General features: G+C 37.2%; 3 protein-coding genes across 5 annotated transcripts; 1 reads left to right on the forward strand and 2 right to left on the reverse strand.

Moving 5' to 3' along the window:
• Positions 1-6,531: 6,531 nt before the first annotated feature.
• LOC129314473 (DNA polymerase II subunit B3-1) lies at positions 6,532-9,040 on the reverse strand. 2 transcript variants are annotated; one of them, XR_008594122.1, is made up of 5 exons: positions 8,522-9,040; positions 8,300-8,384; positions 7,364-7,698; positions 6,988-7,029; positions 6,532-6,864 (listed from the first exon to the last, which is right to left on the reverse strand). XR_008594122.1 is itself a non-coding variant. In XM_054957916.1 (4 exons), exons 1-4 carry the CDS (start codon positions 8,966-8,968, stop codon positions 6,794-6,796), a joined length of 645 nt encoding a protein of 214 aa, XP_054813891.1. In that variant the 5' UTR covers positions 8,969-9,039; the 3' UTR covers positions 6,532-6,793. The 2 variants fall into 2 exon arrangements, 1 of the variants encoding a protein (XP_054813891.1); XM_054957916.1 differs by lacking the exon at positions 7,364-7,698 and having other exon boundaries at positions 8,522-9,039.
• A 6,929-nt stretch (positions 9,041-15,969) lies between these two features.
• LOC129314471 (beta-galactosidase 8) lies at positions 15,970-23,255 on the forward strand. Of its 2 annotated transcripts, XM_054957913.1 has the most exons (19): positions 15,979-16,774; positions 16,862-16,957; positions 17,197-17,309; positions 17,396-17,462; positions 17,542-17,634; positions 17,732-17,881; positions 18,022-18,110; positions 18,192-18,297; positions 18,414-18,501; positions 18,727-18,845; positions 19,177-19,338; positions 19,579-19,781; positions 19,874-19,968; positions 20,198-20,298; positions 20,397-20,510; positions 20,992-21,093; positions 21,792-22,003; positions 22,354-22,690; positions 22,774-23,255. In XM_054957913.1, the coding sequence occupies exons 1-19, from the start codon at positions 16,610-16,612 to the stop codon at positions 22,879-22,881; spliced, it is 2,520 nt and encodes an 839-aa protein (XP_054813888.1). In that variant the 5' UTR covers positions 15,979-16,609; the 3' UTR covers positions 22,882-23,255. The 2 variants fall into 2 exon arrangements, with proteins under 2 accessions (XP_054813889.1, XP_054813888.1); XM_054957914.1 differs by lacking the exons at positions 22,354-22,690; positions 22,774-23,255 and having other exon boundaries at positions 15,970-16,774; positions 21,692-21,830.
• Positions 23,256-23,406: 151 nt separating this feature from the next.
• LOC129314472 (uncharacterized) lies at positions 23,407-25,477 on the reverse strand. The gene is made up of 2 exons (XM_054957915.1): positions 24,488-25,477; positions 23,407-24,363 (listed from the first exon to the last, which is right to left on the reverse strand). The coding sequence occupies exons 1-2, from the start codon at positions 24,894-24,896 to the stop codon at positions 23,624-23,626; spliced, it is 1,149 nt and encodes a 382-aa protein (XP_054813890.1). The 5' UTR covers positions 24,897-25,477; the 3' UTR covers positions 23,407-23,623.
• Between the last annotated feature and the right edge of the window lie 2,461 nt (positions 25,478-27,938).

Here is a 27,938-nt window from a genome sequence, read left to right on the forward strand (position 1 = left end):
TTGATATTTGGTTAGAAGGTTAGTTAATGCAGTAGAAAGAAGTTAATGATTATAATGTGGCTTTTTTTTTCTAGCATCTGTTAGGAAGTATGGAAAACTAGATATGGGTTTATTTTTGAAAAGGTTGATGTGGATGCTATGAGTTGTTTGACAAGAGCTATTAGATTAACAAATGAAGCAAAAGGATGGGGGAGTCAATTTTCATTAGGAATTTGGCTAAAGGCAGCTCTACATCAGATGACAGTTGTGATGAGAGCTTTGGTATGGATAAAACTTGATGTGGGAGTTGTAAAGTTGAATATTGATGGGGCTTTTTATAGGGTAAGGAAGAGAGCAGTTACTGGGCAATTGGCCGAGATCATAATGAAATGTTTATGAGGGTGTAAGGATAGAGGCATTTTGTCACGATTCATCATTTTTCATGAGGTTAAGGAGCTCCAGAACATTCCAAAACCCTCCAGAAGGCTCCCGGGCAACCTTAAGAGTGCTAGAGAGTGCAAGAACATTCTAGACAAGTCTACACAACTCTAGCCTCAATATTTTAACATTTGCTACTAGATCTTTCCATTTAAATATCTAGATATTTGTTGTAAATATCTAGGAGAGGATTCTAGAGAATGAATTATAACCGTAGGATCAATTCAATCTCCACCGTCCATTAAGGAGGTGGGAAATATCTAGATCTAAGGGGGAGGCCTATAAATACCTCACCCCTCCTCATTTATAACACAACCTTTGAGTTCTCAAAGCAATACTACTCTCACATTATCCAAGCTCTCTTTCAAGTATCCTTATCCCACTAGCTTTCCTTTTCCTCAACTTAGCCAAGCATCCTCCTTTCATACAAGTTAGGCTCACTTAGCAACTTTCAGTGAAGATTGTCTAAGTGCCACACGGGTCGAAAGACTAGCCCCATGACAATTGGTATTAGAGCATAGTTCTAACCTTTGTGCTTGAAGGAAGGTATTGCGCAATGGCAATCGAGGAAGGAAACATTGTTGGCGTGGAAGCGCAAGAGCAAGCTCGTGTACATGAGGAGCAAGCTCATACCAAGTCCAAGCGAGAGCAAGGCCGGAGAAGGGCACCCGCAGGTGAGTCCCTTGAACCTCGTGTTACTAGCTTGGAATCTAACATGGAGGAAGTGAGAACTACTATTGGGGGACTCGACGATCAACTCAACAATCTCCTATAAGAGAATGCTGAGGTAATACACATTGCCAAGTCAATGATTGCAGAACTTGGCAATAATTTGGGGGAGGATATTTGTTCCCTTACACATGATCTCGCTGATCTCCGCAAATATGTTAGAGATGAGGTGTGAGGTCTACGCTCCCAAATGAATAAAATTCATCATGAGTGAGAATCTCATCACTATGTAAGCAGCCTTATTAGTGGTAGTACTTCAAACGCTACTTCTCAGGGTTTAAAAGTGCCCAAGCTGGCCATGTACAATGAGGCTCGTAGTGCCACAGTTATAGAGAACTTCCTCTTTGGCCTAGAATAGTACTTCGAGGCCATAGGAGTCACTGATGACTTAGTCAGAATCAACAATTCTTTGACTTTCCTTTGGGATGCAGCCCAACTATGGTGGCGGAGAAAGCATGCCGAGAGAGAGAAGGGCATCTACACTCTCAACACATGAGAGCTATTCAAGTCAGAACTCCGTAAGCACTTTGTTCCCCATAACGCTGAGACAGAGGCTCGAGGTAAGCTCCGTAGGTTGAGACAAACTGGTAGTATCCCTGACTACATCAAGGAATTTACTACCATCATGCTTGAGATAGAGTACTTGTCCGACAAGGAAGCTCTTTTCTACTTCATGGACAGACTCAAAGACTGGGCTAGAGTAGAGCTTGATAGGCGCAAAGTATAAACTCTAGATGAGGCAATTGCGTCTGCTGAGTGCCTAATCGACTACTCTACCAAGTCTAAGAAGTCTAATCCTGGTAAGAGTAGGGGAGACAAAGGAGGATAAAAGAAGAACTCCGATCGTAAGGATGATGGTAAATCCTCTGGTGGAAGTGCTAAACAAGACAAGCCATCCTCAACCAAACGTGATGCCTCGAAGCCACTAAAGCTATGCTTCATATGCAATGGTCCACACTGGACTCGCGACTGTCCCAACCGCAAGGCTATGAATGCCTTGGTCGTTGAAATGAAGGAAAAGAGGGACAAGGATCAACAGATTGACCTTGGTTCCCTCCAACACTTGAACGCATTGACTGGGCTCTTTTCTCCATCTAAGAAGGAAGAGAAGGGTCTACTTTATGCTAATCTTGCCATCAAAGGCAAGGTTACCTCTGCCATGTTCGACACAGAAGCATCTCACAACTTTATGGAGGTTGAAGAAGCAAAGAGATTGGGTATCCAACTCAACAAGGGAGAAGGCACCATTAAGGCAGTGAACTCTCCAGCCAAACAAGTCCTTAGGATCGCCAAGGATGTGAAGGTGAAGATCGGGGATTGGCAAGGTACGATGGACTTTACTATTGTCACCTCCAGAACTTGCTGAATTAAGGAGACAACTCTAAGATCTCCTTGATTCTAGGTACATCCAACCATCTAAGGCCCCATATGGTGGTCCAGTCCTCTTCCAAAAGAAGGATGGTTTGCTACGAATGTGTATCAACTACAGGGCCTTGAACAAGATCACAATCAAGAACAAGTACTCGATACCTTTGATCGCTGACTTGTTTGATCAGCTTAGAAAGGCCAGGTACTTCTCTAAGCTTGATCTTTGATCGGAGTACTATCAAGTATGTATTGCTACAGGTGACGAGCTAAAGACAACCTGCGTGACGAGATATGGAGCATTTAAATTTCTTGTCATGCCCTTTAGACTGACAAATGCCCTAGCAATGTTTTGCACCCTCATGAATAAGTTGTTCCACCCTTACTTAGACTAGTTCGTGGTAGTATACTTAGATGACATCGTAGTGTATAGCAATACTCTTGAAGAGCATGCTTTACACTTGAAGAAAGTCTTCCAAGTACTCTCTGATCACGAACTCTATATTAAGTTAGAAAAATGCTTTTTTGCCAAACAAGAGTTAGACTTTTTGGGGCATAAGATCAAGGATGGGAAGCTCATGATGGACCCAACTAAGGTTCGAGCCATCCAAGAATGGCAACCTCCCACCAAGGTCTCAAAGTTAAGATCATTCCTTGGTCTGGTGAACTACTATCGCCGGTTCATCAAGGGGTATTCAACCATCACTGCTCCATTAATAGATTTGCTCAAGAAGAATAAGTCTTGGCAATGGTCACAAGATTACCAAGATGCTTTCCAAAAGCTGAAGCAGATGGTCGCACAAGAGCCTGTTATGTCCTTGCCTGACTACTCCAAGCCATCTGAGGTACACACCGATGCCTCAGACTTTACAATAGGGGGTGTGTTGATGCAAGAAAGGCATCCTATTGCGTACGAGAGCCGCAAGCTAAATGAGACAGAGAGGCGCTACACGGTGCAAAAGAAAGATATGTCCGCCATCATTTATTGCCTCCGAACCTGGCGTCACTACTTACTTGGAAGTAAGTTTCCCATAATGACAGACAACGTTGCTACGAGCTACTTCAAAACACAAAAGAAGCTCAGCCTGAAGCAAGCTTGTTGGCAAGATTTTCTTGCTGAGTTTGATTATCGGTTAGAGTACAAGCCAGGCAAAGCAAATATGGTAGTAGATGCACTGAGTAGAAAAGCCGAGCTAGCTACTCTCTCAGCAAGCATGCCCCAGAACAACTTCCTTGAACGAATCAAGGAAGGTATGTCTCAAGACTTAACTGCAAGCGACTTAGTAAAGCTTGCTGCAAAAGGCAAGACTCGAAGATTCTGGGTGAATGATAGAATACCCTACACTATTGAGAACCGAGTCTATGTGCCGAAATGGGACAACCTTCTAAGGGATGTCCTAAAAGAGTGCCATGATTCAATGTGGGCCGGACATTCAGGTATGACCAGAACACTTGCTCTCATACAAAATACTTTTACTGGCCACATATACAAGATGATGTCGAAGCATATGTAAGGACTTGGTTAGTATGCCAGCAAGACAAAGTTGAACAACAACATCCTACTGGTCTGCTCGAACCTCTGCCGGTGGCTGAAAGACCATAAGAAAGTGTCTCAATGGACTTCATAGTTGCTCTCCCTAAGTTTGAAGGATGTGGGAGCATTATGGTGGTGGTTGATAGATTCAGCAAATATGCCACCTTTATTCCAGCCTCAGCAGATTGCAAAGTTGATGAGACAGCACGCTTGTTTTTCAAGCACGTCGTGAAGTTATAGGGGATTCCTTGCAGCATCATTAGTGATCAAGACCCTCGATTCATTGGGAAATTCTGGAGAGAACTTTTCAAGCTCTTGGGGACAAACTTGAATTTCTCAACAAGCTTTCATCCTAAGAGCAATGGACAAACAGAGTGGATCAACGCTTCGTTAGTTGGGCTAAGTGAGTGCTCATCAATGAGATTGGGCTAAGTTGCTTGATGTGGCCCAATTCTCTTACAATTTGCAAAGAAGCGAGTTGATAAGTAAGAGCCCTTTCGAGATAATTACCAGACAACAACCTCTAACCCCCAACGCACTTGCCACACCATATAAGGGAGATAATCCAGCTGCCTATAAGTGTACCAAGGAATGGCAAAAAGAAGCCAACATTACTTGTGCATGCCAGGATAAAGCCTCCCATAAAATGAAGAAGTGGGCAGACAAGAAGTGGCGCCCCATTGAGTTTCAAGTTGGTGACTTGGTCATGATAAAGTTACTACCGAATCAATTCAAGTCATTATGCAAAGTCCACAAAGGCTTGGTCAGGAGATATGAAGATCCTTTCCCTATCATCAAACGTGTGAGAAAGGTTACGTACCAGGTACAACTCCCTCCCAAGCTTAAGATTCATCCTGTCATCCATGTTAGTCTCTTGAAGAAATACTGCAGAGATGAAGAAGATCCATCTTGAGGTATCTCTAAAAGAGCACCGACAGCGATCGTCACTGAGTATGACAAGGAGATAGAAGATATCCTTGCCGACAGGGTGATCAAAAAGAGAGGTGTTCCCAACTACATCGAGTACTTAATCAATGGAAGGGACAACCAGACTCTGAAGCTAGTTGGGAAAGAGAGGACCTCCTGTGGCAGTTCAACGATCAAATCCAACATTACAAGAAGGAAGGCACGACGAGGGGGTCACGAAATTAAGTGAGGGAGAATGTCACGATTCATCATTTTTCATGAGGTTAAGAAGCTCTGGAACGTTCCAGAACTCTCTAGAAGGCTCTTGGGCAACCTTAAGAGTGCTAGAGAGTGCAAGAACATTCTAGAGAAGTCTGCACAACTCTATCCTCAATATTTTAATATTTGCTACTAGATCTTTCCATTTAAATATCTAGATATTTGTTGTAAATATCTAGGAGAGGATTCTAGAGAATGAATTATAATCGTAGGATCAATTCAATCTCCACCGTCCATTAAGGAGATGGGAAATATCTAGATCCAAGGGGGAGGCCTATAAATACCTCACCCCTCCTCATTTGCAACACAACTCTTGAGTTCTCAAAGCAATACTACTCTCACATTATCCAAGCTCTCTTTCAAGTATCCTTTGCCCACTAGCTTTCTCTTTCCTCAACTTAGCCAAGGATCCTCCTTTCATACAAAGGCTTACTTAACAACTTCCAGTGAAAATTGTTTAAGTGCCGCACAAGTCTAAAGGCTAGCCCGTGACAATTTGCTAAGTCTGCTTTTATGGTCAAGCATATGGCTCTCTTGGAAACATTGCTGATTAAAGACCTGTTTAGTGATGGCAAAGTGGTTATTGAAATTGATTGACTGATGTTATTCAAGAGGATAATGGCTAGAAGTGTGGTAAGTTGTGAGTTTTGAGCCATGCGATGCTAATATGAATTGTTCCTTAGCCCTTGTGGCTTGGGGTAGGAATGGTGCCGCTGATTGGCTTGCATACGCAAGGATGGCTTTTTGAGCCACCACATTCTCTGGCTTCTCCTTTGATCAAGGATCAACATGGCAAAGGCACTGTTGCTGTTGTGAAAAAAGGTATATGTTGATTGGTTTATATGTTTGTTATTGTTTGTTTGGTTTTTTTGATAGGTTGTAACATAGGTTTATTGTTTTATTTCTTTTCATAGGTTGTACTGTTAGATGCTTTATTTTTTCTTTACAAGGGATCAGTGTGTGAAATATATTTTTTCATGATATTAATAAAATTGATCTGTTTTGCTTTTTTTTTTAAAAAAAAAAGGTCGAGCCAAATTGGATTTGCAAAAGCCATGCGAAAAAAGAAAATGCCAAATATAGGCTACAAATATAAGCAATTCAAAAGCACCATGTCGTTTGACAACTCTAGTGCTCGGCTGTTAAGAGAGGTACATCTCAATAAAGACAAGAAGAAGAAAAGCATAGACTCAATACTGAAGATTGATCTAGCAAGCAAACAAATCCGTGTATGAACAGAAAACCAATTAAATATATTGTGACACAACTACCGTGGGAAGTTTAATATACCACTGACCGTGTGAATAGACTTGACCTTCAATGAAATATACATCCAAACCGCCCATCACATGATACACATGTACACGACGTAGTCACTGAAAAAAGAATACCGGGGGAAAAAAAAGGAAGCCCCTGGGACTTTGAAAGAGATGTAAGCACTGAGAGATGTATCCACTAAACAAAGGTGTATTAAATAATTAATGCATCCACACCATGATACAGAACGTGAGAAGATAGGATAAATTACAAGCTTGGATTCTTCATTTACATGCTCCACTATTTCTAACCAACATTCACACCAGAATTCCTCTCCCTTAATGCATCCTCCGCTTTTATTTTCTCTGGAACAAAATCTGAACAGGCAAGAGCAATATACACAACATTGTCAATTCAAGCAAAGAAAGCAATGAGAACTTATACTTTCAGATGTCAGTAAATTACAGTAAGAATGGCACTGGGATATGAATAAAAATTACCAGATAGAAAGTCGTATCTGCTCTGCTTACTAACAACAGATGCTGAAAACGAAAGCAGGTGTCTTAAAAACTTGATAATGCTTAATGACATAAATGAAAGCACCGAAATCAATTTTAATGAATTAAAAAAATAAAATTCGACAGTAGTTTGGATCTTAATAAGTTATGACATTATGAAGATTTATGGTGAATGCTGCAGGTTTCATAACAGCCGAAAATAATTTCATGTCTGGTATATTGAGTTTTTGACCTCACACCCCATCTCAGTTTATGTCCCTCCCCAATAGGCTACAATGAAGAATCAATAAAACTAAAGGCTTGCAGCCACTGAAAGATGGTTCCAAATTCATCGAATTATGAGTGAGATTGTGCTCACCTCTTCTCTCTTGAACCTTGTTATCCTCTTTTCTTTTCATTTTGATTTTCTCCCATAAAAAATGCTGTCAATATTCCCCTCATCAAGAGTTGGCAATCACTGTTACAGCTTCAAGGGACAAAGTAGTCCAGAAGAAGAGCAGATGTTTCTTCAAATAGATGAAGTTGGATGATTTTACTAAAACATCATACCGTTAAGACCTAGTCTAAATCGGCTTCAATTTTCTGCTTTCTGGAACCAGAGGATGGCGATGAATACATAGTGTGAAATTGGTTCTGTTGAAGATGTCCAGATAGAATGCAGGCAACAGATGGAAAGAAGATGGCGTTTAATTGCTGTAAAGGAGAAACAGTAAAAAAGATAGATCTAACTGAAGGTTTCTCTGCTTTCTAGATGCCTAAATCTACACTTTTTGGAGAGAGCTTCCACTATCTGCTATTGATGGATTTGAAATGACATGGTTGTTTGCATATAATCCTCTTGTACAAGATTGGCAAAACATGCTTAATCATAGAACAGGGTCAGATTTTAACAATTATTCCAAAAGACCTTGGTACACAGAATAACCCAACCTAGACTCAAAAGTATGACTATGAATATTAGGATTGCTCAGCCCTCTCCTCCCATTTCCCACCCCAAAAAAGAGTATCATCCCTGAACAACAAATGGCAAGGAGCTTCACTGGGGTAGTTCAACTTCAAAGTAGGTACGAAGATGGTAAAATTGTGTCCCCAATAATTCATAAACAAATATTTGGGTTTAATTTTCCAAATAACTTAAAACTATTTAGAAGCCGTTGTTGTTAAAAGAGAAGCAGATAATGATTATGCTACGATGTCTTCGGAAGGAAAACAAGTGCCTTTGGACCATAATAACTCAAAAGAAATGGTCAGCAGCAATGAATAATTAGCAAGGGAGGCACAGGAGGAAAATTACATAGGTGTTTATAAGCAAGAGATTTCTTTCGATCCCGAACACAGGTAGCATAAGTGTCTCGCGTAAATTGTTCAAGTAACATCTCCTGCAACCACAATTGGCAGTTAGGGTGGCCTCATAAAATGTTGATCACAAATTCACGAGTTCAAAAGTTATGAAATTTAGAAGCAGAGGTGACAGTTAAAGGGTGAACGAAAAAGATGTGGTAGAAAAAAAAATTACTGTGGCTCTGTTGATGACAAATATAGCTTCCTGGGAAATACGCAAATCAAGATCTTGGCCCCTAATAATCGTTCGAATACGATTCATGGGAAACACGTTGCCTTTAGCGTCTCCTTTACCTTCAGCTTCATCTTCGTCGTCGTGCTTGATTCCTTTGACTCTGTCTTTTTTGGGTTTCGTTGCACTGGTTCGCCCATTTGTGATCTCAGTCTTGTCATCCTGACGCCCTTCTTCTTGGGCTTTTTCACGGGACCCGGTGCTGGAAGAAGGAACAACGATCTCTCTGTCTTCCTCTTTCACATTAGAATTGCCAAGTTTGTTCTTATTGCTCTTGTTTTTCTTGTTCAAGTTCTTCTCCTTTCTGGGCTTAGCGGCTTTCTTCGCTGTTTTGAAGCTGCTTGCTGCTTCGCTTTTCTGTTCGGTCTTCGAATTTTTGGAAGAAGCCATCGAGTACGTCGCCGCATAAGGGTTTTCGGTTTTTCACTTTTCTGTTCCGAGCGGAAGCCGCGGCCTCTCTGACTCTCAGTTTCTTTCTTTTAAAAAAAAAAAATTAAAGAAAAAGTCAAAGCCCGAAAAGGACAAGAACTATTTTCAGCCTTTTGGATTGAGCTCATTGCTGGGACGCTGCTAAGGACAAGAAGTATTTTGGGCCATGTGGATGGAGCCCATTATGGTAATTGGTCCAAGATATTGATCAGCCGGTGGCAATGTTCGGAGCTTAGACAGTTTAATCTAAAAACTTGAGTTGAGTCTCAAGATACACAGCAACACAATTGAGCGTATAAAGTGTATCTTATTAACGATACCCACAAAATTTCCTTAAAAAGAGTCCCACTTATACAAGGATTCGAATTAGTCTAGATTAGATGGGGTAAACAAAGAACTCAGAATATTCAAATGTTCCAAGATACTGGGCGGGCACAAAAAAAAAAAAAAAGGTAATCGTACTCACTTGATCCCTGCAATTTCTCTACAATGTGCCAATTATTTTATTTAATTAATATTCGTTTGTTTCAATTTATTTTGTTAAAAATTAATTATTTTTGAAATATATTTTAAATTTTATAATATTTTTTAAACATTTAAAAATAATTAAAATTTAAAAAATAAATTTTAATTATTTTGAGTAGTTCTTAAAAATAACTGATGCAGTAATAGATGAGATATACTAATATTTTAAAAATGCGTAATACAGAAAGATATCCTAAAATTTTAAATAATTAATAAATAATATTTTTATAGAACAAAAGTCAAGAAAAGTATCATAAAATTTTAAAATAATTAACTAATAATAATCTTTTTACTATTATAACTAAACATAAACAATGTATTGGTTTTGTAAAATATTTACAAAATAAATTTATTTTTAAAAAATTTAAAATTATTTATTTTAAATTTTAAACAGATGAACCCTAATGCCTCATTTGGTACAGAGAATTATTTTTTGTGAAAGCGGAAGCGGAAACTGAGGTGGAAATAGAAGTGGACATAAAAAAAGAAATGGTTTAAAAAATTTATTTGATATACAGATGGAAGTGTGAAATTTATCTTAATCAATAATTATATTTAATGTGAAGTTACAAATGTGTCCTTGCCTTTTTAAAAAACCACACCTAAATCCATAGCTTGTGATTGTTGATTGTCGTTGCTGGAGGTCACACTCACCTTCTTCGATAAAGACGAAACTTTGCCGTAAAAATACAATGAAAGTTGGAATGATTATTATCAAACACAAAAAATAAAATATGTTTTATTGAAAACCAAAAATGCTATCAAATTGAATTCAAAAAATTGGACACCCAAGAACTTCCATTGTCTACCTCAAATTCTCTCTTCAAGATGGTTCTATGACTTTCCTTTTATCTCCACCCACACGAAATGGCTTTAGGTAGTCCCATCTAAACATGAAGTGTTACTCTCTTCTCCCACTCCTTTTACTTTCATGCTTTTAATTTGCGATCTAGTAATTGTCTCTTCACCCACTCTCTATGTTTATGATTATCTCATCAAGTCCTTCTCTCTCCGATGTTATCTAGAATGGGCAAGAGCTGCCACCTATAAATTTGCTGGTGGATTTCAATGCAGTGAAGAACTGCTTGTTAGCCTCTTAAACTCTAATTTCTTGAATAAGTCTGACTTCCGTACCACAACATTAATGACGTATCCTCAATTGTGCTTGAAATACTATCACTAATGGTTTTGGTTGGGAGGTGCTATAACCGGTCAAGCCCATTACACCTTTATAGTGTCATTGTCGGTGAATGTTTCTATCGGTGAACACCTAAGAGTTGTAGGATAAGCAAAAGGTAAAGATGGCATATAAGAAAGGAAGTAATTGAGGAATTGAGTTCCACCATTTTTTAATGAAACTAGGTTCTCTAGAAAATGACTTCCTGTGTATCAAACATTTCATTTCTAGAAATTTTGCTTCCACTTCTACTTCCACTTCTCCCATGCCAATTCCACTCTCAAACAAGCCAAAAGTAAGAATATAGAATCAATTAATTTATTTTTATTATTTTTTTGTCATTTATAGGCATTCTCTTATTAAAAACAATCATATTTGAAGCACGGTCAAACACTAACCGTAACACATTTTCACAAGAATTTGAACCTCAACTAGGATTTTGTGAGGCGCTGATTTTGTGAGGCGCTGATTCATTCTTCCAAACCCAATCTCAGGTGGTGATTCTTGTTATTTTGCTTGTTGTTGGGGAATCAACAAGTGAAAGGTTTGGCCAAGGAAAAGAGTTTACTGTTTAGCCACGAATGGTGCGAAAGTTCATACATACATCTCTCCCAGAATTCACTACACATGCCACGTGTGTGTGTCTATCATTGTTTTGAATATCGAATCGAACGGTCAAAAACCACCTATTCGATAAGCTGAGCATTTCGGTTACAACAATTTTTAGAAAATTGGACAACTTCCGGGCATGACAGAAAAATAGAGAAAAAGTAAAAAAAAAAAAAACATCAAAACTAATTAAAAACTGGTCTTATCAAAAAACCTATAATGATCTTCAAACTATATGTAATCTCGTGGTATTGTTTTATTTAAAACTTCACCTATCGTGGTATTATTATGTGAACCATTAGATATACACATTAAAAAATTAAACAAAATTAATGGTCAGATTTTTTTATGTAATACAAGGACAAAATTTTTTTTGTCCTTTCTATAATTGTTAATGTCATTTTATATTAATTTTTGATCAACTAATGGTTAAAATTAACTTTTGTTAATAGTAGGCTAAATTATATAATTTTAAAAGTTGAAAGAATAATTTACATAATAAATAATTTTAGGATCTACAATGCTATTAGATCTAAACTTTAAATGCAATACACAAAGATGACCTAAATTTTTAAAATAATTAAATAAAAAATATTTTTATAAAACAGAAACCAAGAAAAATATCATAAAATTTAAAAATAATTAACTAATAATCACCTTTTTATTATTACAACCAAATAAAAATAATGTCTTTTTTTATAAAATATTTACAAAATAAAATGAGAATTTGAATCTTAATTTAGGACGATTGTGAGGCACTAATCCATTCTTCTAAACCCAATTTCCGGTGGTGATTTTGCTATTTTGTTTGTTGTCGGCGAATCCAGCAAGTGGAAGGTTTGGACGGTCGAGTCCATAAGTTTAATTTTTAGTTGACTACTAAGAACCTGCAACCAGTTTTATTGAACTCTCTCTCTCACCTATGCTTCAGTATGACCCCAGTTCCTGGCTTCCAGTTCCTGTTCTTCATTAGGCGTGGGTGATAAATATAGCTCAATAATGGTCCTCACTCCACGTGCGTGTTCTTGTATACCTGACACTGGATAGTAAGGCGATTGAGCCACGTAATTAGGTGGCAGATCACGATCTTCAAGATCATATCTTAGTTATGAGCATGCACGATAATAATGCAGGTTCTACTTTCTAGCTAGGATGGGCCCTTCAACTCGAATCTTCTTGTTCCACGTCATGGTCTCTAGCACTCGTGAATACAGTAATTTAAGTAGTGGCAGATCTTGAAGTTGAGGTACTATAATACATACAGATAGGGATTTGGGGAATCCGACACTATCATCTCATCCACATCTCCCTTTCCCACTCCTGATTTGTAGTGCTTCGAAACCAAAACGTGTCAGCGATTGTTGAGGAAGTGGAATCGTGGAGTGCAGCTTGCTAGGCAGGGTGAAACTCTTCTTAACACACACCACACCCACCCCCTAGATATATGTGAAATAACTGAAGATTTCGCAGGAGGTTATTAAATTTGCCGCAGGGCCCATGCGAAGCTTCAAATTTAATTTGTTGTCTGACGGGCTTGGCTTATTTTTCAGCCGTTATTTAACTTATGCACACAATTTTATCTGTGTTTCCACATTTGCAATAGAGTCTCCACATCGAGTGTGAATCCGCAGAAGATTACATCATATAACATCAAACATGTAAACCACAATATGCCAAATGAATGAAAACAAGTGTAAAATCACCATAAAATTCTGATAAATTATTGTAAAGGACGATTGTAAGAAAGGAGCAGTGTTGAGAAAAATGTAAAAGCAGTGTAATGGTCCAAATGAATGTGGATGTCCAGCATTGCTAGAGAATCGGGTGACGCCATTCGCTGGGGGGTAAGAAACCGAGACCCACACATTTATGAAGCAGCTTTGTGATCGTCCAGAGACACTCAACGTAACAGTAGACTCCATCCTGCACAGCCGAATCAATCTCTTCGACTCTAGTTTGGTATTGCTATACAACGACGATGCTAGGAAAATTCTCTTGTATAAGCATTATTTTAATAAATTCACTTTCTCGTCTATTAATAAATATAATAATATATTCTGTATTTTTCCGCTCAAATTAAATAATTTTCCATATCTCCAAACCCAATGAGACCAAGTCTCTCAGTTTTTTAAAGAAGACCAGAATAAAAAGGAAAACAAAGATAAATTTTTATAAATTAAACAAAAAATAAAGAATAGAAAAAAAAAAGCAAACAGATCGCAAACTAACCAGGAAAAAAAAAATCAGAATCAGATATAAAAATTTCGCGGATCAGTCTGTGTCCTGTGTCCTAAACTCTCAGGTGGCAATTAGGTCAAGGTTTCGTTGTGGAAGACAACCAGAACCAACAAGTCAACAACCATCTCTAACATCTTTGAATCTTCAATCACGGAGCAGGTTTTCGCTCCATTGCATCATCTTGACATTAAAATTAGTACTCCCTCCAATTTCCATAGACGAGTCATCGCTGTCTAAAAAAAATCAATAGTCCCTTTTATAAATTACTTTGTATAAAAATTTGATTATTAACTATTTTTTATTTTACCCATCAATAGTTTTTACGAGCAGCATAAAAGTTGCATAGAAATATGTTTTAAAAAAATACTATATTTAATAAGAATAACTTGGATTTTTTCCAAACAATATTTATGTTTTTATAATAAAAAATTTAAGTGACTTAGATTCCACAGCTTATTAGGACCAAAGCATGCTTAAATGCGCTTGTAAAAAATACTTATATTGCACCTTACTAACAAGATCTTTATATCAAGAGCAAGATTTAATTTTATAATGTTATATGTATGAGTCAAATTATTCACCAATTGAACCGGTTTGTTCATAACAATATTTATGTTTAAATTATATCTTCCTAGTTTCAAAATAATTATACCTATAAGGATGTGCTTGGATTAAAAGTTATATAAAAATTATTAAAAGTTAGTGAATATAATATGATTTATAGTTGAATACTGATTTTTTTTTTTAAATCAAAAGCTGAAACCAGAAACTTGCTATATTTTAAGCTTCCATGTAAATGGACTTCAGGACCAAAAGGTTTTTTTTTTTTCTATTTTTTTATCAAAATATCTTTTCAACCTTTTTAATGAGTTTTTAAGATCCAATCTGAGATCTGAATCACTGAAATCTTATCCGAACATAGCATTAACTACGGGGAACTAATGTCGTTTTGAAGGGGCCAAGCATATTGGAGCATGTAATGACAATCACAATAATCAAAGGACGCCCCAATCAGAAGCAAACGTAGATTGGGACCATAAAAAAAGGGAAGAAGAAAGCGGGTGCGTGGACAGGATGAATCAATGTGGAATTACAAAGAAGCCTTTGTTCCCGATGAAAAGCAAAGGAAACGACAAGCGTTCCTCTTTGTCATTTTGGCCTTGGCACCAACAGATCTGAAACCAATTAACTTTTGCTCACATGCACGACCTCTTCAATCCCCACCCCTTCTCTCCCACTAAAACCAACCGTCCGAGATTTCACTCCCACATCTATGACATGGTTGACTTCGCTTGTGACACTTCAATTACTGCACAGTCTGTACTGGCCTCCCCGCCTGTGTACAATGTAAATTATTTTCTTTATCTAGTTTTAAGACATGAGTCCTGTATAATGCTTCATCTATCCATGTGTGTGTATAAAGGATACTTTCTACAAATTTATTTTATCTATAAACATAAAGGATTTCATGATACTTGAGTAACTAGATAATCTTATTTTTATCTTAAAAAATGGAAGAGATATTAATTTTGTGATTTATATACCATGATATTAATTATGACATTATAATGAGCAAAGCTGAAAAATTATTATGATTTTAATTAAATAATAAACTTTTATTCAATCAAAAATATTTTATATATAAAAATAGAGAAAGTAATATTTAAAGCATCAATACTTTCTTTTTTTCATCTAACTCTCACATATAGTTAAATTTATAAATAAATAATCAATGCATTATAGTTAATGTGATCCCATGATCCATAATATAAATCCATTTTAACTATCCCATGTTCATTAAAGATGTATAGAGTTAGTAACTTTTGTAAATTTACTATAATCAAAAGTAAAGACCACATTAACTATAATGCATTAATTACTTATAATAATTTACAGAAGGGTAAAATAGCAAAAAATTAATAAAAAGATAATACAATAAGTAAGTGTGATTAAAATCAGAACCGAACAATTCCAAAAAAGAAAGAGGAACAAGTGCGATACCTCATGATGAGAACGAGACTCGTACTAGCTACAGCACGCGCGCATTCGCACCGACCTCACACCCATTCAGTAGTTGTTTGTCCATCAAACCTGCTCGCGTTTCTACTACGTACTGCCACGTGCCCTTTTTTCCTTCCTCTTATTAATCAAAAGTCTCCGTATTTATGAAGCAACCATGTCCTTTTTGTTTAGTTTACTCTCAAATTTCATCTTCTAAAATTTTTACCAAGTTTAAACACCAAAAAAGCAAAAAAAAAAAAGAAAGAAAATGAAGACCACAGCTTCCTTGTACCCTCACAACACCAGAGTCAATTTCACTTTTGACGAGGACCAGCACTGAACGCAACCATTGAGCATTCTAAAGGCTTTTAATACGTTGCACCTGTCTCCTGCACGATTAATATGTGCAGCTTCCCTCGATTTTCAATTTTCTATCTTCTTCGCTAAGTTCACCTCTAAACATTAGTAAATTCCTCAGTTCACACTTCACACCACCGCAATTGCTGACAAAACTTAGGAAGTCCCCCGTTTTTGCGTGCTCCGACCCACACCCAATCCTTCCTCTTCCCTCCTTTTCAAGAAATTGACAAATGCTCGCTACTAGAAAACAAGCCGAAGCAGTAACTTGGTGAGCTCACGAACTTGTAAGCTCTGCTCTAACAAGACAAGAAACCAGCTGAGGAAGACGATAATGACGCTGACATGCTTTCCCATTTCATAAGATATTAATTGAGGTGGCGTGCCCTTCCTTCTCTGCAAACTCTTGCCTCTACTTCTTCTTATGATTCCCTTTAGCGCCTAAGCAACATTTTTTACACTTATTTAAAGGAAAAGGCAGTGGCAGATCAAGCCAAGCATTCTTTTGGGGAAGCAATCTGCTGTAACTGTTTTCTAAACCCATTACCTTCTTTTTGCCATTTACTTGACGGAGAGAAAAGGAGTGTATTTGACAAAGATTTGGGGCTTTTAAATACAAGAAGCAAAAGGGAATCATTGTTCTTCCCCCTCCGTGGGTTTTGGTATTTCGTTCTCTGGGAACCCTGAAAAAGGCCATGAGAGCGACACGGATTCTATTTCTTTTCTTTTGGTTCATAGGCATTCTAGCCTACACGTCGTTTTGCGCCAATGTCACGTACGACCACCGTGCATTGCTCATCGGCGGCAAGCGCCGTATCCTCATCTCTGGTTCCATTCATTACCCTCGCAGCACTCCCGAGGTGCGTGTCTCTGTCTCTTTGAAATGCTTGCCTTATCTTTCTGTGTCTTGAGTCTGGAACTTAACTATGGTGAATTTGCTGTTTCAGATGTGGCCGGACCTTATTCAGAAATCCAAAGACGGAGGACTGAATGTGATTGAAACATATGTGTTCTGGAACAAGCACGAACCAGTGCGAGGCCAGGTTTGGTTACCATTTTCATATTGTTTTACTTGCTTCATACATCTGAATTCTGACACTTGTTAGTTTGCTCAACTACTTACCAGTGGCAGAAAACAGAAAGAAGAAACGCTCCTCAACTCAATTGTGTCTTTTAAATTTAATTAAGGGGTTCTTATAGACATCAAAGTTGAAAGCACTGGCCGTTTCTTTCTCTAAAATATCTTTTATATCAGAGTAACGATGGATTAGATATATTGCAGTATAACTTTGAAGGCGGGAACGATCTAGTGAAATTTGTGAAGTTAGCAGCAGCAGCAGGTCTATACGTGCATCTACGAATTGGTCCGTACGTATGCGCTGAATGGAACTACGGGTAAACTGACAATCTCTCTCTCTCTCTCTCTATCCTTTTTCAGTCTATTCCTTCATAATTTCATAAATAGTTTAACTTTTCGACAGCGGTTTCCCTCTCTGGTTGCATTTTATTCCTGGAATTCAGTTCCGTACTGATAATGAACCATTCAAGGTAATTCATTTTTCTCTCCCGTCATCCTGCTGTTTGGTTAAATTGTTGTTCACGTCGCCACCACGTACTCTGCTTTCAGAGAGAAATGCAACGATTTACTGCTAAAATTGTGGACTTGATGAAGCAAGAGAAACTCTATGCGTCTCAGGGAGGACCTATTATATTATCTCAGGCAAGTTCAATATAGGCATATATTATGATTTGTGGATAATATTTGCTACCCTATGCAAACTAGTTACTATGAGATAATGAGTACTCTCTAATGCTAGATTGAAAATGAGTATGGTAACGGAGACATTGAGCCTCGCTATGGTCCTGCTGCAAAACCTTACGTCAAGTGGGCAGCTGCAATGGCCACGTCACTCAATACGGGAGTTCCCTGGGTCATGTGCCAGCAAGCAGATGCTCCGGACCCCATTGTAAGTTCCCTTTCATCTATTCTCTTCAACTGCTTTGAAGCCTACGTTTTAGTAGTTTGTGTTTCTTCCTGAATGGAGGTATCTTATTATTCTGTGATTCCGTCTACATGTTACTTAATTGACATATTCATTGCTCACAGATTAACACTTGCAATGGATTTTACTGTGATCAATTCACACCAAACTCTAACCAGAAACCAAAATTTTGGACTGAGAATTGGAGTGGATGGTGAGCATTTTTTCCCAAATTTGATCTTGAGGGTTGTGCATTCTCTTCCTAATTTTACCCTATTTTTCTTTGGATTCGTAGGTTTCGATCATTTGGTGGTGCAGTTCCCTACAGACCTGTAGAAGATCTTGCATTTGCTGTGGCACGGTTTTTCCAACGAGGGGGCACATTACAAAATTATTATATGGTAATGCATCCTTACATGGAATTATGTTCATATATGATAGACACTTAAAGATAAAACAGGCTGAACTAACGAAGGTAGTAATTTTATGCCATAATTTTTTGGTTGCTCTGAAACAGTACCATGGTGGGACTAACTTTGACCGAACTTCTGGCGGACCATTCATCTCAACAAGTTATGATTACGATGCACCAATTGATGAGTATGGTACGCAGATTTTCTAGTTTCCATGATCAATCTTTTGATGGAAATTTGGAATCTTTCATTTCTGTTGCAGTGTTATTATTGACATTTTATAGGCATCACATTTATACTACCAAAAAGAAACAGTTCAGTACATACAGCAAATATGCTTCTTGTTCACACGGACGAAAATTGGTGTTGACAGGTTTTATTTGTGATAACCAAAAATATCTTAATTGCATGGTGCAGGAATTGTGAGACAGCCGAAGTGGGGACACCTCAAAGATGTGCATAAGGCCATAATGCTTTGTGAAGAAGCGTTGATAGCCACTGATCCCCAAATTAAATCGCTTGGTCCAAATCTAGAGGTATATGTGGTCCTTATTGGAATTATTGGTCCTATTAAATTAGCTTGCTCATGCCTCTTGCATAATAATACAGTATCTGGATAAACTTAATTATATTTTTATTCAAATATGTAAGTTTCTGTCCTGGAGATGCTATGTTTGGACTTTAAAGTTTTGGCATAATTATCTCTATATGTGGTGAGCCATTTTCATGGTTTTCTACAGTCCCATTCCTTTACAAGATCCTGAGAGTTTAGTGATTGTGGCAGCATGTTGCTTTCCCTTGTTAGATTTAGAAAGTTTTAATCTTTTGTTTCTATATTAATATACAACTTTTATTATTTAAATCCAGGCTGCAGTTTACCGGGCAGGATCTACGTGTGCTGCGTTTCTTGCCAATGTGGGCACCTCATCTGATGCAACAGTAAATTTCAATGGCAATTCCTATCACTTGCCTGCCTGGTCTGTGAGCATTTTACCAGACTGCAAGAATGTAGCGCTCAATACTGCAAAGGTTTGCTTCATCAACTTCAGTTCCGTGGTCACTTTGTCTTATTGATGGCTGATCCTTTGGCTACAAATGTGACGATGATGATCCACCTAACTAAAATCGATGGTCCAGTTGGCTGAACGTATTTTAAAAATTGCATTCAATATTTATATTGCTATTATTCTGGCAACCGTCAAGATACCTTTATGTTCTTTGCTAGTCCAAGAAGGGCATGGAATAAAGTTCTAACTCTCCGCATGATAGGTTAATTCTCTCTCTACCATTTCAAGCTTCACGAGAGAAATTTTCAAAGAAGACAGTGATTCTTTAGAAGGTTCTAGTTCCGGGTGGAGTTGGACAAGTGAAACAGTAGGTATTTCAAAAGATGATGAATTCTCAAAAGTTGGATTACTGGAGCAAATAAATACAACAGCAGATAGAAGTGACTATTTGTGGTACTCATTGAGGTAAACTGGCCTCTAGTTTACGCAGCTACCTCCTAACCCATAATCATCCTCTCCATGATGCTATTTTTCTCCTTTTTTGTTACTTTTTTTAGCATTGATCTTGATGATGATGGTGGGCCTCAAACTGTCCTTCACATCGAATCACTTGGTCATGCCCTCCATGCATTTATCAATGGGAAGCTTGCAGGTAAATAACATTGAAAGCAATGAGAACTAACATGGCAGTAATTTTGTATATTTGTTGTCTCTCAAAATTTGGCATAGTATTCCAGCCAAAAAAATAATTTGGGATGGTCTGGGTCTATCATTCTTGGATGTGCCTTCCTAGATTGCTCATAGATTTTCTTCAATTAAACTTTCTACGAATTATATAGAAATAGAAATACCAATCCATGACATTATTGCAAACTTTTCAGGGAGTGGAGTCCGTGATGCTGCCAAAAAGTTGGATGTTCCTGTAACTCTTGTGGCTGGGAAGAACACTATTGATCTCCTGAGTCTAACTGTGGGACTTCAGGTTGAAACATAAAACTTCATTTGCAACATGCATTGGCTTATTATTTTTCATTTCTTAATGCTACATAAATCAATGTGAACCTTGCTTGCACACGGCAGAACTATGGAGCCTTTTTTGACACATGGGGTGCTGGAATAACTGGCCCTGTTAGATTGAACGGTTTGAAAAATGGGAGCACTCTTGATCTCTCCTCCCAGCAGTGGACATATCAGGTTCCTCTCAGCTTAACCAAAAGCCTATTCCTTTCTTTCTGCTTATGCTGAAGTGGTAGCAAAACATTCGTCCCTGATAGGGGAATAAAAAACTTAACAGTCCGTTTAACTTGGCAAGATTATTCTTACTTTATTACCTTAAAAAATGAATGGGTTTAACTCTCTAAAAGTTTGCGGTTGATGATGCATGTCGGAGAATATTTCTGGTTAGGAATGAAGAAAAAGATGCAGGAAAGAGTCTGAGAGAAAGATAAAACCTCTGCAGAAGCTTTTCTCAGAACGACATTTGTTTTTGCTCATTTATCTGGAGCAACAAGAAACAAAAGAGTTCCATTAAATTGATTGACTCAATTGATATGCTAAAAAAATCAACGTTACCAACTTAAGGAACTGATTTGAATAGTTTGAAACTTCCATCTTTTTACCTCTTCGTTCATCAATGCCTGAGACAGCACTTTGTTGTCATGACTCTTGGATACAGGTTGGTCTTCAAGGTGAACAATTAGGTCTTTCTGATGGTAGTTCTGGAAACTGGAACTCACAGTCTACCTTACCTAAGAATCAACCATTGACTTGGTACAAGGTAATCTTACTTGCCTGGTGGTTGGAACAATGAGACATGGTTGCCTCCTATAATTGGCCGTGCTTTATATCTGGCCACAGATTATTTCTTGCATTTTCAGATACATGAGACTAGTCCGCATTTTATATACAACCAATAATGTCTGTCTGCAGATATATATTGTTAAGTTCTCATATTCATCAGCTAATTCCCTTGATAGCTTAAGCATACACAGTGTTTTGGGACCTGTTTGGTTCACTCTTGCTTGGGTGAGAGCATGAAAGCATGTCTCAGTGTGTAATTTAGTTTGAGTGAAATTCATGTATAAAGGAAAGATTAAAAGTTCAGGCATATGATTAATTGCGATTCTTAACCAATGATGCCAGAAAAGAGAAGGGAACGGATTTTTTTTTTTTTTTTTTTGGCCAGAAGGGGACGGAATTTCAAGTCTTGGCTAATCTTCCCCTTATATTTTTCTTTCTCTATCACCCATCATTCACAATTTTTGCAACTATGAATCTATGATACTGAAAACCCCATAACCTCATTGGCTAGTGTATATGTTTGATTGGTGACAAGCATTTTAAAGTTTTTGACTTTATGGTTCTCTTGTAACTAGATAATGCAGTGATTGGCTCATGTTAATAAGCATTAAATTGCTTCACCGCTCTTTATGACACCCTTATTGCTGTGTCTAATTGCAATATATGTTGGAGCAGACAAACTTCGCTGCTCCTTCTGGCAATAAACCAGTAGCAATTGACTTCACGGGTATGGGTAAAGGTGAGGCTTGGGTAAATGGACAAAGCATAGGTCGATTCTGGCCCGCATATATTGCTCCAAAGAGTGGCTGCAATGAGGCCTGCAACTACAGAGGAGCTTATAATTCCAACAAATGTCTCAAAAATTGTGGAAAGCCATCACAATCATTGTAAGTTTTAATCATTCTAGATTACCCCGTCCGTTTTTATGTACAAGAGGTTTTCTAAATTTTTTTTTTGTCTCTAAATATAAGAGGTTGTTTGTATATTTTTTAATAAATGGACCATTATACCCTTATTAAATGGGAAAGAAAAAAAGATAAATACTCTTTTTAATTTACTTTGAAAAAAAAGATTCATTTTTTATTTACAATAATTAGGGGCAAAATTGAAATGTTGCTATATTTTTAATTAAATAATTGGCTTTTATTAGTTTGTGTGATTCGATTAATCTTAGGGATGAAGGGAGTAGATAACTTAGATATGTAACTATTTCTCATTGGTGACACCAATGATGCAGATACCATGTACCTCGCTCGTGGTTGCGTCCAAGTGGTAACATTTTTGTGTTGTTTGAGGAAATTGGAGGCGATCCAACTCTAATAACTTTTGCCACAAAGCAGATAGAAAGCCTGTGCGCGCATGTTTCAGAATCTCACCCACCACCTGTAGGCTCGTGGAATACAGACGCGGAATCAGGAAGAAAACTAGGGCCCGTACTTTCACTCGAGTGCCCTAATCCTGATCAGGTTATCTCTTCCATTAAATTTGCTAGCTTTGGAACCCCTCATGGGACTTGTGGGAACTTCATCCATGGCCGCTGCAGCAGCAAAAGAGCACTTTCCATTTTACACAAGGTCAGCATCTTGGTATCCCTTCATAAGTTGCTATTCATATCTCTTACTTTCAGTTTTGGACTAACCCAAATGAACTTCACTAGGCCTGCGTTGGATCAAGAAGCTGTAGTGTTGGAGTGTCAGTCGATATATTCGGCAATCCGTGCAGAGGAGTGGCAAAGAGTTTGGCCGTTGAGGCTGCTTGTACATAATCACGCAGCTCCCAGCCTTCACTAGCTACAACCATATATTTAACGTGCTTCTTTAAGTATAGCCAAAGTAAAAAAGGAATTCAACCATGAAAAAGAAAAGAAGTGTAAAACAGTTTAATCTTACTTGCCGAGAATGAAGGCAAGGAAGAAGAAAAAGTTTCAACTGATGGGTTATAAATAAAATAAAACTCAATAACCCTACTTAAGTGGTAGCTTCAAAGTTGTCCTGATGCGTTAGAATGGGCAGCCAAATGGGACTCTTACTCGATGTGCCTTGATTTCACTTTGTGTCGGAAAACTATGCGATTCTTGTTTGATTATTCGAATAGCGTCCAGAAAAGAAGTGATTAATTCGATATTTTTTTTCCTTTCAATGCCCTTGCACTGTATTTCATTTTGTGGCTTTCGACTGTTGAACTGATTTCTTTTTTGGGCCTGAACCTGTTGATTTGCAGTTTTGTTTTTCCTGAATTAGTTACAACTCAGACATGATAACGAAATATTTATTTCTCAAAAACAGGTGGATTATTTTAAACTGGGATAATCAAACCTTCCATTATTGGGAAGAATAAATACAACAATGAGAATAAGAATTGCCAAAAGATGAACAGATGGTTGTTACGTATATTTAGTACATAAAATCTCCACAATCCATATATTAATTAAGAGAACAGTGACGGTGGGCAATATTGGGCGCCCTTATTTTTCTGGCAAAGAATATATTTTCATGTTTTAAAGATTATCAGTATTTAGCGAGGAGTCCTTCATCAGCAGCAAACCCAGATGGTCTCTGGAACCTGCAAACTTTGCAGAAAGGTAAAAACAGAGAAGGAGTTCTGTATTTGTCCTCCCCACCCATCATTGGCATGGGAACCCCTCTCTTCACTGGGCTCACGTAGTCTGGCCTGTAAGTCTTACCCAGAACTCCTTCAACCATATCTGTAAGGTTCTTGAATCTGAATTGTGTCTCCAAATGAGCAAAAGCATCATCTGCAGGCAACTGATAATTGTGCACTCTGTTTTCTTCTCCTCCAATGGGTCTCACCTTAATGTCAATCTCTAACAAGCCTGAAACTTTCACCCTCACACTATTGGCTTCATCTGTTCTTTCCACTTCCACTTCTCTTTCTACACTGTTACTCTTCCATTCAGCATCTTCACCAGTAGGAATGCTCACTGCCTCCCCATCCCACTGTACCATCAAAGAATCGACATTATCGTCCCAGCGAGACACTCTGTTCGCTGCTACAACGAGAGTGTGTGTGTCAAACATGACAGAAATTGCTTGGACCCATGTGAAGTCACGAGTCCTTCCCTGGGGTCTAGATCCGATGAAATGGGCATTGATTTGGAGATTATCGTCAGAAACTATAGCAAAGTCGCCACCTTTGGCTCCATGGAAGTAGAACATGACACCGTCACCGCCAACAAATCGTGGGTCGTAGCAGAGAGATCCATACCCATCACAGTTGGCTTTTCTATCTGCCGACCAAAAAAAAAAATCTCATATTTTAGTACAAGGCTCAGACAAATTTCTAATCGGTTGAATAATTTTTCCTAGTCCCTGAAATTTTAGTGCTTAAGTTAATGAAGAGATAGAACTTACACTTGCAGGTGGCCTCGCATTTGCTGCTGCAGTCAATGAAGCAACCCTTTTGCCTCTTGTTCTTCTTGGGTTTTCTTCGTGGGCACTCGGCTGGGCAAGTAAGGCTCTTATAATAACAAGATCCTTGTGCAAGGCAGAAAGCTCGTTCTTGTCCCGAAGGCAGAGGCGACAGCTTCTTGTAATTGGATGCTTCATCTTTTGATTCCTTCTTTGGCTTTTTCTCCTTTTTATCTTCTTTCTTCTTGTCCTTGACCTTGTCCTCGTCATTCTTCTCCTTGCCTTTTCCATTGTCCTGCCCTTTGCCATTGCCATTGCCAGGGCCTTCACCTTCGCTGGCAGCAATGGCGACTTCCATGGTGACAAGCAAGATGAAGAATGCCAACAAGATGATGACTTTGAGCTTAGCCATCTCTTTGAAATTTGAATATCTGCAATGCTAATCAAGCCTTTGTTTTCTTCCTCTGCTATGGATGATTTCAGACTGCTTCAATATCAACGACAGAGGCGAGATGGAAAAGAATGAGAATAAGAGAGTATTTATAGAGCAAGTTCGGGGCATCAAAAGGTCTAAAATTCCGCCTTAAGCTTTGTTTCTACCAGGTGTAGAATGAACAAGCAAGAAACAGCACCTTACACATACAGTCAATTGAACGCAATTGACTCTCTTTAATTATGCATACATAATTAACAAAAATAAAGCCTTCCAACTTTTGCGCTTGTGGCTCGATGATGAGGATAGGAAGGGGACTTCATTTGCAGTTTACACATTTTCTTTTTCCATGTGGATTAACGTAAAGGTTGTGGTCGGACCACAAAAAAAGCATGCCGTATAAATGAGGTTGATCAGAAAGCTTCGGAGCTCAGAAAGCTTTGGAAAGCACATGAGGATCTGTATTGTATCATAAGAAGCATTCATTCATTACAGTACGACAGATCAGCTGACTCCGAATGCAAGGCATTCATCCTCACCTTGGATGCCGCCGGACCTTGCGACGTCGGTTACCGTCATATTTCCTTTTCTCCATCCTCTGAAAGACAAGGTCTTCCGTCTTACGTTAGTTTTTTGTTCCCGGATTCATGAAAAAAAAAAAAAAGCAAAGAAAGATTTTATTTTCACCACCACACTAATCAACTAATTATAATTAACTTCAGTGATAAATATTCTAGCCACTTAAAAAAAATTATTTACTTAAATTTCAGTCTTTATATATAACAATTTAATTAAAAGAGATAATAATTTCAGTCTTTTAAAAAAAATAATCTATCATTTGCTCTCATATCTCAAAAAAATATATCATATACTATTTGACAAAACATGCTTATTGTGCTTTCCAAAAAAAAAAAAATCTCATATCAACATCTTCTAGAAAAGAGATTTACCTTTCCCCCTCCATAATTGCCTATATTAAATATTAATCATATTTTATTAAATTAGTTTTACGAAGAAAAAATATCACATTGAAATTTTAAATATTAACAAAATATTTTTAAAAAGCTAACATGTTAATTTTAGTTTTTTAAAAAAATAATAATTGATAAAAAATATTTGTAAATTTTTTTTTAGTAAAAGAAAATTATGATATTAACGAAAGCAAAAGAGAGTACAACCATGGCCCCATGGAGAGAGAGAGAGAGAGAGAGAGTGTGTGCATCCAGATTAAAGCTCCCTGACGCCAAGTGTCGGAACTTAAGGTAGAGCCAGTCAAAGTAAACTTTTTGGTAGTGTTTAAAATTACCATGCCTTTTTTTTTAATGAATTTAGTCATATTAGAATTTAAAACTGAAAAATTAGAGAATCAAATATACACTTTTATTAATCATGTATTACTATTTTAGCGCATAAATTCATTTCTCAAAATTTATTAACTCATTATTTATTAATTTTTTTATTAATAGTACTAATAAAAAATTATATCTCTACTTAAAAATTGAATTGAAACAAATCAAAATATAATTATATAAAAAAAATGTATGTGTGTGAGTCTGAGATAAAATATATAGCAAGTTTTACATATTTATAAATCATAAACAATATGACTTATTTTTAAAATTGTATATGATATATAAAAAATAGGTCTTGGGTAAGTGTTCGGTTTTTCATTTTACAATACAAAATTAAAATATGTTGTTGTTACAAAATTATCGTAATACCTATTTTTGAATTTTATAATACTTACTATATCTTTGTAGTCATTCAACATTCTCTATCTCTTATTATTGCAATGTAAATTGCTTGACACACTTAATGGGATGAAGTAGAGAAAAATAAAAATAAAATAGTACCTCTACAATATTCCAAAAATTAAAGGTTAGATTACGTAAAGTAACAAAGAGTAATTGAGTTAATTAATGTGATACGTAGTTAGAGGGATCTAACAAGTGATTTTAGTTGTGATTTCAGCCCTGAATTCGGGCTTGAAGCATAGTTAGGTCACTCAGGTATTAAAAAGGGAGAAAATCCAAAGGAGTGTCTTTGTGCCGCAAGACGAAGCTTGCAGCACATTCGCCGTGGAGCATGTGTAGCCAGTTGTAAAGAAGGAGCCTCTCTACACATGGTCAAAATTCTACAAAAATAACTTCATGTCTATTCAAAAACTTAGAAGAAAGAAACAAGAGAAAACGAAGAACACACTACTTACTCTATTATGCTACTAGTTTGAGGGCCATTGGAGATATTTTAGCCTAATATTAAATGTAAGTCCATCATGCCCTCCATTTCCATCCTCCTTTTATTTTTTTTAGATTGGAGTTAGGGTTTGAATGAAAAAAGTGATTTTTAGTTTATATGAGTTATGAGTCCAAACCTATTGACTTAAACAGAGTTGGTGAGAGTTGTTTAGGTTATTTAAATATAGTATTGAGAATCTTACAAATGTTTGGTTGGTGAGTGTCATAAATAGCCAAATTTTGCATTTATGGAGGTGGTTGAAGGTGTTTTGAAGCCATTAATGATAGTTTAATGGCTCATTCATGACAATATCGGTTATAGAAACCTAATAAATCTAATGGGTCTATTAAAAAGTGAGAGATTGTATTTTATATGAGTTAGAAAAGCTGAGTGAAGTGTTGAAATTACCCCAATAAAGATATTAATGATTATCCTTATGATTAAATTGTAGACTAACTAATTTGGTATCATTCAAGCTCATCGAGAGCTTTGAAAATTTATGTTTTGAGGGGTAAACTTTTAACTTTTAAAGGTTTAAAATAACTTAGAAAAATTTAATTGTTATAATTGCTTGTTAATTAACTGTACATTAAAAGAAATTGTGACAAAGACTAATTTGTGTTTGATGAAAATTTAGCAATGTAATAAATTATGAGTTATGCAAGTATGTGTATGGATTGATATAAAATGGTATATATGTTATACATGTGTTAGTGATGCTAATGGTTAAGAGCGTGTGTGCGTGTGGGTGTATGTGTAAAAATGAATAATATGAGATGTTGT

This window comes from Prosopis cineraria, unplaced genomic scaffold, assembly GCF_029017545.1.
Source record: "Prosopis cineraria cultivar Desert tree isolate PC_DT_omini unplaced genomic scaffold, ASM2901754v1 PC6, whole genome shotgun sequence".
In the NCBI taxonomy this organism is placed as follows: Eukaryota; Viridiplantae; Streptophyta; class Magnoliopsida; order Fabales; family Fabaceae; genus Prosopis; species Prosopis cineraria.